Source organism: Erpetoichthys calabaricus, chromosome 9 (assembly GCF_900747795.2).
Source record: "Erpetoichthys calabaricus chromosome 9, fErpCal1.3, whole genome shotgun sequence".
In the NCBI taxonomy this organism is placed as follows: domain Eukaryota; kingdom Metazoa; phylum Chordata; class Cladistia; order Polypteriformes; family Polypteridae; genus Erpetoichthys; species Erpetoichthys calabaricus.
Window position 1 is genome coordinate 176774975 of NC_041402.2, and position 18476 is coordinate 176793450.

Sequence of the window (18476 nt, forward strand, 5' to 3'; positions counted from 1 at the left end):
ACAACCAGTGATGTCCTTTATAGGCACTGTGACTGTTTGATAGGCAATTAACTGTTTTGCACAACTATATTTCCAGAGGACTATTTTCCTTTACATCTTGTGCTAACACTAAGTGAACCTTATCATTTTAATAGTTTTCAATTACTGTCAGCCCTTCTCTATGTCCTGTAGTATTTTCACACATTTGCTTGCTTGAAACTCATATTTTCAGTTTCACACTCCCAATAAAAAGTCCCTTCCCTCTACTTTACTAGAAGTAAATGTCCTACCTCATCATTTCCATTATGAAATGTTGTCTACTTGGTTGCATACACCTTTCCCTTGTCATTTAGGGAGCACATCAATTGAGGACTAAAACTCCAGATATCTAAGTGGAGTCAGAAACTGAGGCATCCAGATGTAGTCAGAACCCCACCTAAAATGGTGGAGTCAAAACTCTGTGTTACCAGTGAACGAAGTTCATCCCACAAACCCAGTGCAATCAACAGGACACAAAAAACACTTAACCCCAGAGGACACTCTAACCCCACAATTATTAGCAAGTGACAATTGTCTTATATCATTTCCATCAACAAAACTCATTACATTTTCACAAGGAGTATATGCTCCATCCATTTTAAACATTATGGGTAAGATTCTCCCTGCATCCTAAGACCAACGCATTCATACCATACACAGTATATGACAAGGGTGCTCCCTGGTGGCATGCAGCTAACATTACATCTTTCCTTAGTTCTGCTGAGGGCCTACTGAGATTAATGGAAAACAACTGAGGACAGGCCTCTGGGTGGCACTTCGCACCATGCATGTTGCCTGTTTCTGTTATAGATACACACACACACATGCTGAAATATACCCAGCGTCTTTCTTATAATGTCTGTAGGAATGAACATTCCATTTGCAGTGCTCTTAACATTGACTGTGACTGGATGAAGCAACATTTTCTTCTTCAAATTATGCCTGAGGGCCTCATCTCAATAATACACACAAAGACACTGCTGCCTTTCTCTTTGGGGCCCTCACTTGTAGCAGCTCATACAAGCTAGCCAATTAAAATGCAAGTGTTCAGCTTACAGAGGTACTTTGTTCTGCGCCCTGGCACACAAGTCCATCCTCTGAATTCTACTGCTCTTCCCTGATGTTCCTTTATTCACAGATTCATTCTGCACAAGCTTTACATCAAACAAGAGCTCAGATTTGTCTTACACACCAACTTCAGCATCAAAAGGTAAAGGGGACTCACAAGTTCATACTACAGTCATATGAAAAAGTTTGGGAACCCCTCTTAATTCTTTGGATTTTTGTTTATTATTGGCTGAGCTTTCAAAGTAGCAACTTCCTTTTATTATATGACATGCCTTATGGGAACAGTAGTATTTCAGAAGTGACATTAAGTTTATTGGATTAACAGAAAATATGCAATATGCATCATAACAAAATTAGACAGGTGCATAAATGTGGGCACCCAACAGAGATATGACATCAATACTTAGTTGAGCCTCCTTTTATATAACAGTCTCTAGACGCCTCCTATAGCCTTTGATAAGTGTCTGGATTCTGGATGGAGGTATTTTTGACCATTCTTCATACACAATCTCCCCAGTTCAGTTAAATTTGATGGCTGCAGAGCATGGACAACCTGCTTCAAATCATCCCATAGATTTTCGATAATATTCAAGTCAGGGGACTGTGACGGCCATTCCAGAACATTGTACTTCTCCCTCTGCATGAACGCCTTTGTAGATTTCAAACTGTGTTTTGGGTCATTGTCTTGTTGGAATATCCAACCCCTGCATAACTTTAACTTTGTGACTGATGCTTGAACATTATCCTGAAGAATGTGTTGATATTGGGTTGAATTCATTTGACCCTTGACTTTAACAAGGGCCCCAGTCCCTGAACTAGCCACACAGCCCCACAGCATGATGGAGCCTCCACCAAATGTGACAGTAGGTAGCAGGTGTTTTTCTTGGAATGCAGTGTTCTTCCTTCGCCATGCAAAGCGCTTTTTGTTCTGACCCAATAACTCAATTTTTGTCTCATCAGTCCAAAGCACTTTGTTCCAAAATGAGTCTGGCTTGTCTAAATGAGCATTTGCATACAACAAGCGACTCTGTTTGTGGTGTGAGTGCAGAAAGGGCTTCTTTCTCATCATCCTGCCATACAGATGTTCTTTGTGCAAATTGCGCTGAATTGTAGAAAGATGTACAGATACACCATCTGCAGCAAGATGTTCTTGCAGGTCTTTGGAGGTGATCTGTGGATTGTCTGTAACCATTCTCACAATCCTGTTCATATGCCGCTCCTGTATTTTTCTTGGCCTGCCAGACCTGCTGGGTTTAACAGCAACTGTGCCTGTGGCCTTCCATTTCCTGATTATATTCCTTACATTTGAAACTTTTTGTAGCCTTCCCCTAAACCATGATACTCAACAATCTTTGTTTTCAGATCTTTGGAGAGTTGCTTTGAAGATCCCATGCTGTCCCTCTTCAGAGGAGAGTCAAAGGGAAGCACAACTTGTAATTGACCACCTTAAATCCCTTTATATCTCGTGATTGGACACACCTGTCCATGTAGTTCAAGGCTTAATGAGCTCATCCAACCAATTTGGTGTTGTAAGTAATCAGCATTGAGCAGTGACAGGCATTCAAATCAGCAAAATTACAAGGGGACCCAAATTTTTGCACAGCCAGCTTTTCACATTTGATTTAATTTCATACAACTAAATACTGCTTCACTAAAAATCTTTGTTCGGAAAACACTGCAGTACTCAGATGTTCCTAAGAAATGAAAGACATACCACTGTTATCTTTTTTGTTGAAAGGAGAGTCAATTATTATGCAGGCTGAGAGGGGTTGCCAAACTTTTTCATATGACTGTAACAGGACTGGCTGAGTAAAGCACAAGGACCCTGAACTGTTTAAACACACAAGTCCAAACAATTTCATATGAAGTGGGATATCATGTGCTTAGCCTGTTTTTTAGTGGCAGCTACTGTAGCCAGTGGTCATGCAAAATGCACTCTACTTTCATATACTGTACATGGAGACGCAGGACTGTACAGGTGTCAGCAGCAAAACAGAAACCCAGCTGTGTTACTACTCTGTGCTAGTTGAGCATCCTTTGCTCATTCATCTGCTAAGTGCTATAAGCAGCTTCAGATAAATGTTTGTGGAATAAACATGAGAGGATCAGCATATTGAGTACATGTGGAGACAACAAGTCAAAAAAAGCAGAATACAAGCAGTTCTCATGATTCATTGAATAATAACAGAAAAAGATGGGTACAGAGCTGGAATGTGAATAGAGTTCTACTCTAACTTACTGTGGCAAGAAAAAATATATGAATCCATTGGAATTACCAGATTTTTTTTTTTTGCATTAATTGGTCATAAAATGGGATCTGATCTTCATCTAAATCATCCATCCATCCATCCATTTTCCAACCCGCTGAATCCGAACACAGGGTCACGGGGGTCTGCTGGAGCCAATCTCAGCCAACACAGGGCACAAGGCAGGAACCAATCCCAGGCAGGGTGCCAACCCACCGCAGGACACACACAAACACACCCACACACCAAGCACACACTAGGGCCAGTTTAGAATCGCCAATCCACCTAACCTGCATGTCTTTGGACTGTGGGAGGAAACCGGAGCGCCCGGAGGAAACCCACGCAGACACAGGGAGAACATGCAAACTCCACGCAGGGAGGACCCGGGAAGCGAACCCAGGTCTCCCAACTGCGAGGCAGCAGCGCTACCCACTGCACCACCGTGCCGCCCTCATCTAAATCACAATTATAGAAAACATATTATGTTTACAATAGTAACAAACAAACAAGCAAACATCAAACATTAACAGTTTTCGTGGAAAAAGTAAGTAAACCCTTGGATTTAACAACTTCTCTAACCTCCTTTGGCAGCAGTGACCTCACAACATTCATGAGAAATTTTTGGACCATTCTTCATTATAGAACAGCTCAGCCATATTCTTGAAATGATTGGTGTGAAAATCTCTCTTGAGGTCATTCCACAGCATCTGTAATGGATTATGGTCTGGTCTGCGACTGGGCCACTCCAAAAGATTTTTTTTTTTTTTTTTGAAGTCATGTTGATGTAGATTTAATTTAATGTTTAGGGTCATTTTCCTACTGCATCACCCAACTTCCACTGAGCTTCAACTGGAAGACAGCAACCCTGACACTATCAGGATAGGAATATATTAATAGTCATGGGCATTCATCCTCCCCTTGATGATGGCAACCTCTCCAGGCTGAGTCAGCAAAGTAGCCCCAAATAATGATGTTCCTTCCACCATATTTCACTGTTGGATGTTTTCATGTTAGTATACTGTACCGTTTTTATGCCATATATACTGCTGCATATTTTTTCTGAACAATTCAGCCTTAGTTACATCACTCCACACAACATTTTTCCAATGGAACTGTGGAGTGTCAAGATGGTCTTTGGTAAACTTCAGCTTTGCAGCAATGTTTTTTTTTCCAGGAGCAGTGGCCTCCACCTTAGTGTCCTTCCATGGGTACAATGTCTGTTCAGTATTTTCTATATGGTAGACTCATGAACAGAGATGTTACCCAGTCGAAAGGCACAACAAGTTGCCCACTTCCAGCGAGAGCAGCCACAGTAATAAATCATCTCCATTTGTACCATTTAGTTTGTCAGGCTTTGGGCTAATAAATATCTAAACTCTTTAAAATTACTTTGTAACCTTTTACAGTTTTATGCAAATCAAAAATGCTTTATTGAGGCCCATTTCTTCTCAACAGATGCTTTTTGTGAAAATCCTAATTCAAGATGTTCAAATCTTTTTTATACGTCAGAGTATTTCTAAACTTCAACTCCGTATTAATTTCATTGGTTGAACTCCAGATTTGCTAAATCTTGGCTCCAGTTAGCTTTTGTTGAAGTCAACATACTTTTTCCAACCAACACCTGTGAATGTCTGAATGATATATTCAATATGTACAAGAACACTTCAGTAAATTGCGCGTCTTTAGCTAAAACAGATTGTGTTTGTCTATTATTAGAACTAAGGAGAAAATCAGACCACCTTTTAAGAGAAATTTATACATAAACATGATTATTTCCAAAGGTATCACATAGTTTTTGTTGCCACTGTATAATAAAAATGAAAATAGTCTTGTCTGGTAAACAAGTACAGACTGACCTTGCAGATGGCCAAAAGCAGAAACTTTTAAGAAAAACAAAAATAAAAACTATACCATAATTCACTTCTTTGTTGACATAACTGTTAGGCCTTTCTATTTGCAGTTACATGCTGTTACTAAGCTAAACGTATGGTATATAACACATAAAAAGTACAATACTCCACAAACCCAAGTGAATATAGTGAAAGCCCCAAAGAAATCATTAATCAGCCATGTAAGAGATGCTTTTCTTTTCTGTCTGCTGGTGTCACAGTGATGAACATCAGAGATGCATCGCTTATCTGCCAAACTGCACCTTTTATTCCTGGATTGCATAACATCTTCTGATGTGGATTTAATTTGCAAGCGTTTTACGACCTGAAGCCATGCACCCGTATTTTCTCTGCATGTCAGCCCGCTATCATCTGATTGCCTCCTGGCTCGCTGGCTCTGGCCATTGATTTCTGTAGAATTATGACTCACCTCTAGATGTTTAAGCACTTCTCATGGCCTGCCTGTCACCAGCAAACATTGGCAGGCTATTGCAGACTTAGGGGTGCCTAATAACGTCTTCCATCTCCCATTTTATTTTTTTAATTGTAAAATTCCATTGTTTTGCTAATTTTCAAGAGTCATTTTCTGCAGTATACTCTCCAAATTTTATATTATTCATCCATCATTCTCAGCTTTCCATTTGTTTTTCCCCCAGTATATTAGCCCTTAATATGATCCATACACACGGACACACACTTTAAGAACAGCATCACATCACTATGTCACATCTAGCTGTTTAATTTATCCCCTCATAAAATCTTGATCTTCACACAGCCAAGAGATCCTTAGGGTTGTACTGTTAGGAGTATAGTGCTCCTGGCTGTTTTATCCTATGGGAAAATTCAGGAAAATTTTAAATAAAAATTGGATTCCCAAGTAAAAACAATGAACCTCAACCAAATCAGAATTACCAGCAATGACCTGTAGTATTAAACATAGGGGTAATACTGCAAATACCAGGTAGCCGAATGAGGAAAAACGTTATCTAAAGTCAATGTATAGGCTCATGACAGACAAGGTATGTTTTCAGTCATTCGCTTTGCGACCTGAAGGCCTCTTAGAGACACAATGAGATTGATAAGATTTTTTTTTGGCAACAGGAAAAGGCAAGTAAATCAGCAGAGAGACAAGGAGGAGATTCTAGGGATGTGGAATGCCATTGCACCAATGAGAAAGGAGTGAGAGTAGTTAAATTACACACAAGGTATAGCTAGAATCATCTGTAGACATCATGAGCACCACTGAAACTGGACATCTGCATGACGAGCGAGTGGCCACAGATAATTGTGTGGATGGATAGTTCACAAGTACCTGACAGGATGCTCGTACGCTGGAATTTGTTATGTTAGAAAATGGCCTTAGTGTAACTTGTGGTTGTATAAAGGAAAACCTGCATTGTTATCTGTGGATGTTCACTTAGTAGCTTGAATAGTCGATCTTATTAAAGAAAGAAGGAGATACGTGTCAGGGTGATAGGGAGGAATGTCCTATCCCTGCCAGCCGTTAACTGAAGAGGAAAACTGATACTTGATTGCTGTGCCTCTCGTGGATGCCAGCTGATACAGAGCACTTTGGGTCAAAGAGCATTAAATGACTTTGTGGTCATGCTTTTCAATCAGAGGAATTTTGCTCTGGGCACTTGGGTAAATCAAGGTGTAGGGCTGTCAGCTTACTGTAGGTTTGTTAGGACCTACTCAGGCTGCTTACAGAGTTGTGAGGGAGTCTTGGGAATGCCTTCCAGATGACTTTGTTCAAAAAGGAGTTTATCAATTCTGGAAGAACACCTCATCCATCTCGGGGGTATCAAATCTAATCCTGATGAAAACATCATTACTGGTGAAAAAGTAAAGGAGTTGAGGATAGAAAATGGCCAACAACACTTCAATCAGTTGGGTTCCAAAGAGTCTTTTCATAAATTGCTAGCAGGAGAGTCTGGACTGTGTGTACTGCCACAGTAGTCTTCCAGGATTGGAGTTGGAAGTCTGCTTATAATGGAATAAACACGTTTAAAAGGGCAACTAATTCTATAATGTTTTAAAACAGCATAGTCTAATATTAATCATAAATACCTTTTTCATATTGTATTTAGCCAGTTGTCTTTTACTTTATTTCTGTGTTCATTTTAAATTCTGCTTTTATACAGTTTGATGATAAACTGAATTCTTGATTTAAATTCAAGTTATATATCAGTTTCATTTATATATACGTTTTTGTACCTGCTCTTTTTGGACAAGGTTTTCATCTTCAGTCCATTCATTCATCTCTCCATCCATCCTTTTCTGTACCTTCTTTTCTTAGTACACTGTGGTGTTTGCCATCATTCATTTCTTGAACGCCCTTCATTGTACTGCTGTGATTAAGGAAGTTCATTAAGTGGGTAAAAGGATAGAGAAGCAAAAGTAAGATTATACTGTAGTTTAAAATCAAAGTAAATACAGTACTTTTATATAGATTAAGTAATTGTCATATACAGTATTAAGAATGTAAAATCTTGTAACAATATATAACAATTTATAAGTCAATATTCCATGAAAAAAAAATTGAAAATATATGTTGACCTTACAACAAGAATGCATTCAACCCTTCTTCTGTAGCTAAACCTGGATGGGATGCCTTGCCATCACAGGACACAATCAGTCTAAAAGCTCCTCTTTGACCATGGGAGTAAATGAAGTCCACCTGAACACAAAAGAGGATAAAAGCTCATCACAAATAGACTCAAAGTGGAAAACCAAACCAACAGGGACCTTCTTACTGACTTGGAAGTTCCATTGCCATCCTCTGAATCAAAATAAATACAGCAGTCCTTGAAAGAGGTTCAGAAATTTTTAATGAACATACTGTAAATATGAAGTTTCAAAAGAATACAATCTTCCATTTAAAAATCAATATGGGAATCTAATTTGAAATCTTTGTGCTGGAATAAGTTGAGGCACAGCTTAAAGGAGAAGCTCATAAAGAACCTTACAGAGCACTGCATAAAGTGACTTGTTAATTCTGATCCATTATGTTACTGTGAATATCTTACCTTATCTACCCCTGGCACCCATTTGTTTTTTGATATATAAATATATATATATATATAAGGGACGAGTGGTACAGTGATTCAGAGCTCCAGGACATTCTCCTCATGTTCATGTGGTTCTTGCAAGAGGTTCAGCTTCATTACACATGCTAAAAAAATGGAGAAAAGTGATTATTAAAATGGTAGTATGCCATGTGAATGCGGCCCGTCATGCACCAGATTCTTGCCTAGTGTTAGTACTTGCATTAGTCGCTCAATCTTTATTTTACATAACATCTTCAACAGCAGCCCCTGTAATGGACTGGTGCCCAATCCAGGACTGGTTCCTGCCTTGCACCCAATACTATGGCTCTCAGCAACACTAATCAGATTAAACTGGTGTGAGGATGTTATGTAATGCCATGTTACCATTAACAGCATACACCTTGCATTTCGAGACTGACAGTATTACATACAGTATATAGAAATTGAACAGGAGGAGGTTGAGAGCATATGCTGATTATAGCGCATTGCTGCACCCACCACACGAGAAACCATCCAGATTGGGACTCGAGTGCAGCCATGCAAAGGTGCCAATCCTGCCACCAACCCCCAAATTTTCCCTGAAAGTTGCAGGACAGCAAAAAAGATGAAACACAAGTCAAGTCAAGTTGGGGAGCATGCACTGGTACAGTGTGTGTCCACACCCACTGCACAACGAAACAACTCGGGATCCCGGTTGGCAACCCCCCAGGCAGACACACAGTCCAGTCCCACTCTCCGGAAATGACCCGCTATCTGCCACAGCCAGGTGTTACGTGGGCGACCCCTTGGCCTGGTCCAACTACTCGGGTCCCCAACAATGAGGATCTTACGAGCTGGATCACCCTCGGGGAAACGCGCCACATGGCCGTAGTGCCGTAACTGACGCTCCCTCACAATGCAGGTAATGTGCCTCATTTGGGACTCTATGAGCAACCGCTCATTTGACACAAAGTCAAACCAACGGTACCCAAGGATTTTCCGGAGAGACACAGTACCAAAGGAGTCCAGTCTTCATTTCAGGTCACTGGATAGCGTCCATGTCTCGCAACCATATCGCAAGACAGGAAGCACCAGGACTCTAAAGTCATGGACCTTCGTCCTTTTTCATAGATATCAGGAGCGCCACACACCTCTTTCCAGCAACCTCTTGACCCCCCATGCCCTCCCAATCCATTTACTGACTTCATAGGAAGAGTCACCAGAGACATGAATGTCACTACCAAGGTAAGTAAACCTCTCGACAAGGTTGAAATTCTCTCTGCAAACAGACACACTGCTAATGGCTGTGCCCAAGAGGTCATTAAAGGCCTGGATCTTGGTTTTTATCCAGAACACTCACAAGCCCAGACACTCAGACTCCTCACTCAGTCTCCCGAGCACCCCGATCAGAGCCTCCATTGACTCCGCGAAGATCACAGCATCATCAGCAAAGTCAAGATCCGTGAATCTTTGTTCACCAACTGATGCCCCACAGCCTCTGGACCTCACGACCTTGCCTAACACCCAGTCCATACAAGCATTGAACAGAGTAGGAGCAGAACACACCCCTGACGAACCCCAGAATCAACTGGGAAAAACAGAGAGGGTCTGCCTCCACTCTGCACAGCACTCACAGTACCAGTGTCCAGGCCGGCCATGATATCCAGCGAACCATCAGGATGTCCCACAGGACAGCTCGATCAACTGAGTCGAATGCTTTAAGAAAATCGACAAAGGCTGCAAAGAAACTCTGCCAATATTCGTGTTTGCGCTCCATGAGAACCCTCAGTGCCAGGATGCGGTCGATGGTAGACTTCTTAGATGTAAAACCAGACTGCTCCCGTCGCTGGTAGGTGAGCAAGTGATCACAGATCCTATTGAGGATGACCCTAGCAAGGACCTTGCCCGGCACAGAGAGCAGTGTTATCCCCCTGTAGTTGCTGCAATCCAGGCGATCACCCTTTACTTTCCACATAGGGACGACAAGTCCCGTTGTCCAGTCAGTTTTGATGATGCCAGTCTCCCAAATGGAAGCAAAGATTGCTTGCAATGCCAGGAGGACAGCCTTACCACCAGCCTGGAGAAATTCACCCCGGATACCACAGATCCCTGCAGCTTTTCCTCCCCTCAGCTGGTTCACTGCCTGTGCAATCTCAGTGGGATTGGGTGGTTCACAGCTAATTGGAGGATCAGCCTTAAGAACCGTGGACCCAGAGATATCCAATGTCCTAGCCGGAGGATCAGCTTTGAACAACTGCTTAAAGTAGCCAGCCCAGCGGGTCACAACTGCAGTGTCATCCGTAAGGGCTACTCTCCAAGGAACAGATTCATATGTGTGTAATGCTTTGATTCCTCTGTAATCAGGACGTGGGTCACTAGACCACAGATGGTGTGTCAGTTGCACAGAGATTCCTCTAACAAACACTTGTTTATCTGCCCTCAGAGCCCTTGCAGCCGTCCTTCTCAGTTCTTGGTATAAATCAGAGTTGCCATTGAGCTGTGTGCTGTGACTCCTCTTGATGATATCCAGGGTGCCCTGCGAGATGAAACACCTCCTTCTGGGAACACCGGTAACGCCAACACAACCCTCAGCAACCTTCAGGGTCTTGTCATGGAAGGTCTCCCACATCACATTAGGATTGGCAGTCGCACCCAAATCTGCAAGTTCCTCAAACAAACTGTGTGCAAATTCATTAGAAACAGCCTGGTCTTGGTGTCTAGCCAAGTCCAGGCTCATTTTCCTAGTAGGTGGTAACCTACTCAACCTAAGCTGGATCCTAGGAGTAGCAACAACAAGTCTGGTCAGAATTCACAAACTGGGCACTTCTGTAAACCCTGCAGTTTTGCAAGAGCCTCCAGAGTCTGCCCACAAGGATGTGATCGATCTCCTTCACCACACCACCAGTATTGGAGTACCAAGTCCAATGATGCGGTTCTGGGTGCTGGAACCAGGATCCAGCGATTAGCATCCCCTGACCTTTTGCAAAGTCAAGGATCATGGAGCCACTTTCACCACGGTCACCAGACCCATGGGGACCGAGACAATCCTCATAACCAGCCGTCAGTGCCAGTGGCTGCATTGAAGTCACCGCAGTCGGAGTATACACAACAGACAAGGCACCCAGGGAGTGCCGCAATCTGAGTCTCATAATACGCTCGTTGAAAGGAGTGACATCGGACACCATCGGAAGAAGCCAATCTGCTACAGCAACATCTACTCCCGAGTATGACAGCCATCAGAGCAACCAGACCAACAAAAGGTGTATTCACCCACAGAGATCTGGCCAGCTCCTGGTCTGCGCACCTCGGAGAGTGCCACCACTGAAATGCGGAGTTTACGCAGGTCCTCCGACAGCAAAGAAAGATGATCATTTTGCCAGGTAAATAAGACGTTCCATGCGCCTACCCAGATGGGCCGCCTCAAATTGGGACCCAAGTGCTGCCGTGCAGCGGGCGACGCCTCAGCACCACACCAGTACCACACCAGTTCTGATCCCCAACAGACCTGACCCCATTGGCTCTCCAACGGTTTCGACTCTTCCGAGGTTGGGGCTCCCGAGGGCTTTCCCCCATCCCCTTCATGATGCGAGCAGCCTTCCTATGGGCGGCTGCAGCAGAGCTACTCCCACGGATAGCAAAAAGGAGTCTTTTCTGTCGTCTCGGATCTGTGTGAGGTTTTTTTTTTACGGTGGCTGAATTGTCAATCCTGCCACCAACCCCCATGATTTCCCTGCAAGTTGGAGGACTGCTTGCAGGGCCGGATGCAGTTTAACGTCATACCCAGGACATGAAACACAGCAAATATAAAAATGTTCCTTCAGCACCCATCAGGAGGACCTTTGAAATATATCTGACATTTTAAACTTCAAGTATCAAAATGAGCTTTAAAACTCCAAGACAGCTCTAGTGCACTGTTAGATTACATAGCAGTTGTGACACACAATAGACAAACTACAGTAAAAAAAACAGCATTGCAGGGTAAAAAGTAAAAATAGTGAGACAAATTTAGGTTCACTTTCAAAGAAATGACACTAAATTAATATCAGGCATTGATGCAGTGACAGTATATCCACTTTGAAAAGTAGGAGTAGAGGAATACCAGAAGGGAAAGAACAAAAAGAAAACAAGTGGATCTTCAGATTGAATCTAAAAGTCGAGACACATGGAGCCTTACGAATTGAACTGTAAGGAGAGTGGCAAAGCAAAGATAAATGCAGTAAATGTTTGCAAGGAGGTGTTAAAGTGACCGGTGTCGGAAGATTTGAACGGTCTGATAGGTTTATATGCTGTTAGCTGTGAAGTCATGCAGAATGATTGAACAAATGACTTTAGAAGTTAGTAACAGGGAATCAGCTGAGGGGTAATGATCCTTTTGAGATTGGCCCTAGCTCTTCACAGCCATACAGTGTAAACAGCACGTTCTGAAATAGTTAGGAATGGGCCTTCCATTCACTGCTTGAGTAGATGTCCTTTTGTTGCAGGAGAACCCATACGTGATGCTCCGACCAAATCACCAGGAGCTGGAAGGGAATGATCGATATGAGGGTTTCTGTGTGGACATGCTGAAGGAGTTGGCAGAAATCCTAAAGTTTAACTACAAGATTCGACTGGTGGCAGATGGGGTATACGGTGTTCCTGAGGCTAATGGCTCCTGGACAGGGATGGTGGGCGAACTGATGTCACGGGTTAGTGCCTTCCCTTACATGTCTTTTCTGAATATGGTCTGCTAAACATGTGGCATATTAAATTACATAACTTTACTCTTCACATAATATAGAAGTGTAAAAAGATCATTTAACATGTTTATATGTTTAACATTGTTAAAGTGATGCAGCACTGGATGTGCACCCTGCAACCATGTGGCAAATGTAAATTATACCTGAGGTTCACTGACTTCTCAGATGGTAATTGGGTTTAGCCCCATGGCAGGACACGGATTAAATTAGCCATTGATTGGCATGAGCTCTGGCACTCTGCACACAGAGCATAAATCACTGAAATCAGCTATCGACCTGCAAGTTTCTTCTCTCGCTCTCTCCCTCTCACTGCTTTGCCTTAGAAGCTTATAATAAAGCCAATACTGACGTGAGCTGCTGTGTGTGTCACTGGTATCTCATCAGACAGGTACCTAGAGACAACTGTGAGTTGTGCCTTTCCATGTGTGTACGTTGAGATGGAGAACCTAATAAAACAAGTCACTGCCAGGAGAGGGAGCCTTTGTTCTCTCTATGGCTTTATTGTCTGCCTTAGTTCACAGATCATCTGGTTTTCTAGTTACAATGTTGGTTTGACTGACATGAAATTCCCATCTTGAGTTTAACTTGACAAGTAAGCGTGATTCTAGTGTGCATACCTTCTTCCTTCAAGGTCCATTAATGAAAAGCCACGTTATAGTAGTTTTACACATTTTGAATTATCTCCAGGAGGCTATGTAAGCATTCTGATCTTTCTTATGCAAAGTTTCAGATCCATCACTCTAAATTCCATGTTTCTTTGTATTTCAGAAGGCTGACCTGGCAGTGGCTGCCCTGACAATCACAGCCGAGAGAGAGAAGGTAATTGACTTTTCAAAGCCCTTCATGACTCTGGGGATCAGCATCATGTACAAGGTGCACATGGTGAGTATGGGAGTGTGGGCAAAGCTTCAACTTTTCCACCTAGGAGAGACTGAAAGGTGTAATATAAGGACCCTTTAGATGCATATCAAGAAAGACTCTTGAAAAGTCCATTTTTGCACTGAATACTAAAGTGTTTTATGGAACATGAAAGGTAATATTTTGAAACATCTCTTGCATTTTACAATTTTATATATATATATATGGAAGCGAAGGTCTGTGATACGGTTTGCATATTTGTAGCTGGAAATCCACAAATGGAGAAAATGAATCATGTACCTTGAAACAGTTTTTTATTCCTAAGCTTCCAATTCCTACCAGGAATCATCATCAGAGGAGCATGATTAGACTTACAGGAATCCAAGGCAATATATAGCAGATAAGGACAGGGGTGGGGATTGATGAGGTTGGGTTCGGAGGGTATTAGTCATAAAGTCTTATTTATTATTTCCATGTTCTTCTTTTCAAGCCTGCATATGCTGGGTCCATGTCCCAATGTCTGTTAATGGTGTTTTCAGTCATTTCTCTGGCACTTTTAGTATTATCCTTGAATTTTACTTGCACTGAGTTCCATTTAAATGTGTGTCCAGTTGAACTTGTATGTGTGTAAATTGGAGACTGTGGGTCCTTTCTTCTGACTGACCGCATTGTGATTTTCCTGTAGAACTTGTGGAAAGTGTTTTTGATGTTTGTCCCACATGTACAGCTGGACATGAATCACATGGTATGGTCTAAACTGCGTTCCGCGTCTCTGCTGCTGATTTCCTATTTTAGATAGATAGATAGATAGATAGATAGATAGATAGATAGATAGATAGATAGATAGATAGATAGATAGATAGATAGATATGAAAGGCACTATATGATAGATTAGATAGATAGATAGATAGATAGATAGATAGATAGATAGATAGATAGATAGATAGATAGATAGATAGATAGATAGATAGATAGATAGATAGATAGATACTTTATTAATCCCAAGGGGAAATTCACAATGCTTGAAGTTGACTACTTGAATAGACGAGTCTCAGTGTGTAAAAATCCATGTCCACGTTGTAAAAGTAAAAGTGTCCAGGGAACGAATCCACATAAAAGAAAGTGATAGGAGTGATCAATAAAAAATAAAAAAAAGAGAAAAAAGGTAGAAATATAAAGTCGTACATGGAGCTGCTGAAAAGGTTGCCACTCTCGGCAGCGCCTGAGTCATAAAAAAACATTAGCGTTATAAAGGACTGTGCACAGAGTGCTTGTAGGCTTGTGTGGTATTTTGATGCCTGATCTGGACAGGATATGTGCTGTACCTTCTGATACCCCCTAATGATAAGGAAGTGTGTGCCAGGTGGGATGGGGGGTCATGTTGCAGTCGATTGTTTGCTGGGTTCTCTGGCATCTCCTAAATAAGTATTTTCTTATGAATGTTTTTGGGTAGCCTTTTGACGTAAACAGTTGGAAAAGATAGTGTCTTTCATTCTGTTTAGTCTCCTTGATATTACAATGGGTGCGAACTCATTTGAACAGATTCTTAACACAGCTCCGTTTATGTGATGATGGGTGATTGCTCGTAAAGTGTAATATTTTGTCTGTATAACATTCTGCACGATAAACACCTGTAATCAGGGTGGTGTCATTACCTCTTTCAAAGGACATGTCCAGGAAATTGATGCGTCTGTTTATTTCTTTTTCCATAGTAAATTGGATCGCAGGGAATATTGCGTTGATGTGGTTATGGAAATCATTCAGCTGGTCACTTTTAATATGTCGTCAACATAGTGTATCCAAAGTTTTGGTGTGTAGTGAGTATGTATGTTTGTATATATACACGAGGTGTGATCAAAAAGTACGGTGAATGTTGATGCAGAGCACCGTCCAAGAGCAACACAAAATAATTCAATGAAGGTTCTGACATGTCCATCCTAGAGCCTAGAACTTGTTTGATACTATCAGTCGTTTGTGAGCCCCTGTTGAGTTCAAGTGTGATTTTTAAGTTTGTCGTTAATAATGGATATCGAGCAATGAATTAACATGAAATTTTGTTTCAAATTGCAAAAAGCTCAGGAAACCCATCAGATGTTAAAATCGGTTTATGGTGACACTGCACCGACAATTAAAACTGTTTACAAGTGGTTTGATCGATTTCATAATGGATCTGACTCGGTTGAAGACAAGAAAAGATCAGGACGTCCTTCAACATCAACAACCGAGGAAAATGTTGAAACGGTTTCATTCTTCATCATGACAACGCTCCTTGTCACACATCCCTTCTAGTACGACAATTTCTGTCGAATAAAAATATTACGCTGTGTCCGCATCCACCTTATTCGCCGGATCTGGCACCGTGTGACTTCTGGCTGTTCCCTAAATTGAAAATGACCATGAAAGGAAAATGATTTTAATCCACTAAGGACATCCAGGCAGCCACGACAGCCCAACTAAAGACACTCTCGAAAGAAAACATCCAGAACTGCTTCGCAAAATGGCAGGAGCGTTGGGATAAGTGCATTCGAAGTGGTGGAGAGTATTTTGAGGGTGACTAGTAGTTGTAAATCTTTTACTGCAATAAACATTTCTTTTTTAAAACATTCACCGTATTTTTTGATCACACCTCGTATATATATATATACACATGAGGTGTGACCATTTATTTCCCAGAATGATATTCCTGAAACAGAGTCCCAGGTAAATGCATAGCTGCATAAGGAGATTCACCTTCGAAGGTGACTGTAGCCTCCATTGTACAGATATAGACTCATTTTTTTACAGGTCCATTCCAGAGAATTAAATTGGCAGCTCATACACACTCAGTGGCCACATTATTAGGACAGCCAGCTTATTAAACATGGTCAAGAAGTTTGGTAGTTGTATAACCAAACATTTAATTGTGCATATTAAATGACATAAGTGAGATTGGCTGTGGTGTGATTGTCGGTGCAGGATGTGATGACTCCAGCATCTCAGAAACAGCTGCCCTTCTAGGATTTTCACACACTACAGTCTCTAGTGGGGTAAGATGAAAAACATCCAGTGAACGGCAGTTGTGTAGTGAAAAGCTCCTTGTTAATGAGAGACATCAGCAGAGGATTGCCAAATGTGTTCAAGGCAAAAATATTCAATAATAACACTGCAGCAGCAGCAGTGTGCAGAGGAGCATATCTGAACACACTACACGTCAGACCTTGGAGAAGTTGGACTACAGCAGAAAAAAAAACACAGCATGTTCCACTACTGCCAACAAGGCTACGGTGGGCATATGGTCACCAAAACTGGATGACGGAAGATGAAAAAACTGTCACATAGTCCAATGAATCTTAATTTCTGATTCAAAAGACAGATTGCAGTGTCAGAATTTGGCATAAACAGCATGAATTCATGCATGCATGTATCCTACTTTTTGCCCACAGTATGTTCTGGTGGTGTTAATGTAATGGTGTGGGACTGATGCTTGACACACAGAAGGCCTCTTAATATGAGATGATTGTCTTTTGAATACCACAGCATACCTAAGCACTCTTGATACATATGTGGGCCCACTGTACCCTTTTTCAAATGTTGATGAACAAGATGGTGACATCAGTATACCCCACTGGCCAGCACAACCTCAGGTCTCAAATCAATCAAGCATCTTTGCTGTGAAGTTTGCAGCATGACTGAGTGGTCACACAATCTACAGCTGTTGTGGGTTTGAATTCTGCACTCACTTGGTTTTAGTGTGAAGTTTTGAAGTTCTCGGTGCCTACATGGGATTTTTTTCCGGGTCCTCTCCCATTTCTTGAAGTTGTGTTTGTTAGGTTAAATAGAGATTGAAACTCACATTATGCAAGTTGGAATGTTGGGATGTGGACTTACTTCCTGCCTAGTGTTGGTTCCTGTCTTGCATCTAGCACTTTTAGAATAACCTCAAGCCCCCCCAATGACGGTGAATTGATTTACGATGGGTTGAGAGTGTCATTTTATTTCAGAAATGAACTTACAACAAGTGATAGGCATGCTGAAAATCAGTTTTAGTTGAACATGTTGTCAATTTAAAGTATGAAGCACTGTATGTGAGATGCAGTATAGAAGATGTCTGGACCCTGCCTTACTTTGACTTGTTTTATGGTTTAAATTGTTTCAGGGCCGCAGGCCAGGCTACTTTTCATTCCTGGACCCCTTCTCTCCTGGAGTGTGGCTCTTCATGCTGCTGGCCTATCTGGCTGTTAGCTGTGTCCTATTTCTTGTTGCCAGGTACTGTGCCATTAGTAGGCTGCCTAGTGTTGTGGCTCTCCTGCAGGAGGGGTGCGGACAGACGCCCTGTCCAAGTGTTTTTTCCCCTTGCCTTTTTCTGCTGGTCTTGAGTCTACTTTGCTCACCTTATCCTCTTCTTACGTTCTTTAGGTTGACCCCCTATGAATGGTATAACCCACACCCCTGTCTGAAGGGGCGCTGCAATCTGCTTATTAACCAGTACTCCCTGGGCAATAGTCTATGGTTTCCAGTTGGAGGCTTCATGCAACAAGGCTCCACCATTGCTCCTCGTGCTCTATCCACACGATGTGTTAGTGGTGTCTGGTAAGGAGATTTTACTACAAATTAGGGTCTTATTATACACATTTAGGTCAGAGTACAGTCATA

The 18476-nt window shown here is 41.9% G+C and overlaps 2 protein-coding genes across 5 annotated transcripts in view; one reads left to right on the top strand and one right to left on the bottom strand.

Moving 5' to 3' along the window:
- Positions 1 to 18476, top strand: part of grik4 (glutamate receptor, ionotropic, kainate 4) — a 539446-nt gene that overhangs the window by 507999 nt on the left and 12971 nt on the right. For 3 of the 4 annotated variants that reach the window (XM_051931923.1, XM_051931924.1, XM_028808425.2), the window contains 4 exons: positions 12732 to 12935; positions 13755 to 13868; positions 17980 to 18089; positions 18240 to 18413. In XM_051931923.1, the coding sequence (XP_051787883.1) occupies positions 12732 to 12935; positions 13755 to 13868; positions 17980 to 18089; positions 18240 to 18413 (602 nt within the window). The remainder of the gene's footprint in view (positions 1 to 12731; positions 12936 to 13754; positions 13869 to 17979; positions 18090 to 18239; positions 18414 to 18476) is intronic. The other variant, XM_051931925.1, reaches the window with a different exon arrangement.
- Positions 1 to 18476, bottom strand: part of LOC114656856 (40S ribosomal protein S25) — a 1002297-nt gene that overhangs the window by 228225 nt on the left and 755596 nt on the right. The gene's annotated exons all lie outside the window — the stretch shown is intronic.